The sequence below is a fragment of the Frankliniella occidentalis genome, unplaced genomic scaffold (genome assembly GCF_000697945.3).
Source record: "Frankliniella occidentalis isolate FOCC.00 unplaced genomic scaffold, Focc_3.1 Scaffold192, whole genome shotgun sequence".
Taxonomy (NCBI): Eukaryota; Metazoa; Arthropoda; class Insecta; order Thysanoptera; family Thripidae; genus Frankliniella; species Frankliniella occidentalis.
The window spans coordinates 176536-177507 of NW_026267318.1; the positions used below are offsets into that span (position 1 = coordinate 176536).

The 972-nt window shown below is 46.9% G+C and overlaps 1 protein-coding gene across 2 annotated transcripts in view; it reads right to left on the reverse strand.

Annotated features, from left to right (window-relative positions):
- Positions 1 to 972, reverse strand: part of LOC127750461 (uncharacterized) — a 24244-nt gene that overhangs the window by 7491 nt on the left and 15781 nt on the right. For both annotated transcript variants that reach the window (XR_008011690.1, XM_052272165.1), the window contains exon 3: positions 604 to 765. Coding sequence is in view for 1 of the 2 variants with exons in the window: in XM_052272165.1 (XP_052128125.1) it covers positions 604 to 765 (162 nt within the window). In the remaining variant the exon portion in view is untranslated. The remainder of the gene's footprint in view (positions 1 to 603; positions 766 to 972) is intronic.

Sequence of the window (972 nt, forward strand, 5' to 3'; positions counted from 1 at the left end):
CTGAACTGCGTGTCTGTACGGAGCTGCCTGGAACTACGGGTTTATACGGAGACTCCACGAACTCCGTGCTTGTAGGTTTCAAGTGTCGACCTGTTCATGAGTCATAGATACAAATTTAACTATGGATTTTTGTGACCATAGATTAATGGAACCTGTAAACCGTGAAAACGTCTGTTGACCATGGGTCTATATGGCATGCATGATTTTCCCATTTTTTTCTGACGGAAATTACAATCACACGGGAATTGTCGATGTTACCTGGGTACTCGACGTTATTTCACGTCTTGCCCCCCCCCCTCCCCTAAACAAATTTTACTAGCAAAAGAAAGACAGTCACTTCACCGAAGTTAGTTGGTGGTGGTGGCAGCGAGCCGACCTACTTTACCTGAAATGGGGTCCTCTGCTATCTGCTGATGCCGCTGGCGCTGGCTGACGCTGCGCAGTGAAAACCTTACGAAGCAAATATCAAATCCTTCGTTGCTACGAAGGATTTGTTACCTACGAAGCTTCCGAATTCTTTGAACCTACGAATGCTGTGGCACTTTGTTTCGTAAGGTTTTCGCATTCAGCATTTCTAACACTCTTGTAAGCGATCATACTCACCGCTGCCACGGGACACAGGAACGGAGGCCGAATGTTTGAGAAGCATGGCGACCATATAGCGTTTCTGTTCGCTATGAAGGCGCAGCCGTCTTTGAAGTCCCACGCCACAAAGTGCTCGCAATTAGTGCCGTCGTCGCGGCACGAAGACACGGACTGCCGCAGCTAGGACGTACAGTCAAGGATATGTTGTGATAGATCACTGTTACATAGCCAGGAATAAATTTGTATACAGTTGTGAACAAGTGACGTAGGGCCCCGTGCGTTAACATTATGCACGGGGTAGCTGAAAGAAGTGCTTTAACTTTACAGAAGACATAAAAAATCTAGAACAAAACTAAACCGAATGAGCAGGGTCCGCCTAGTAGGTAG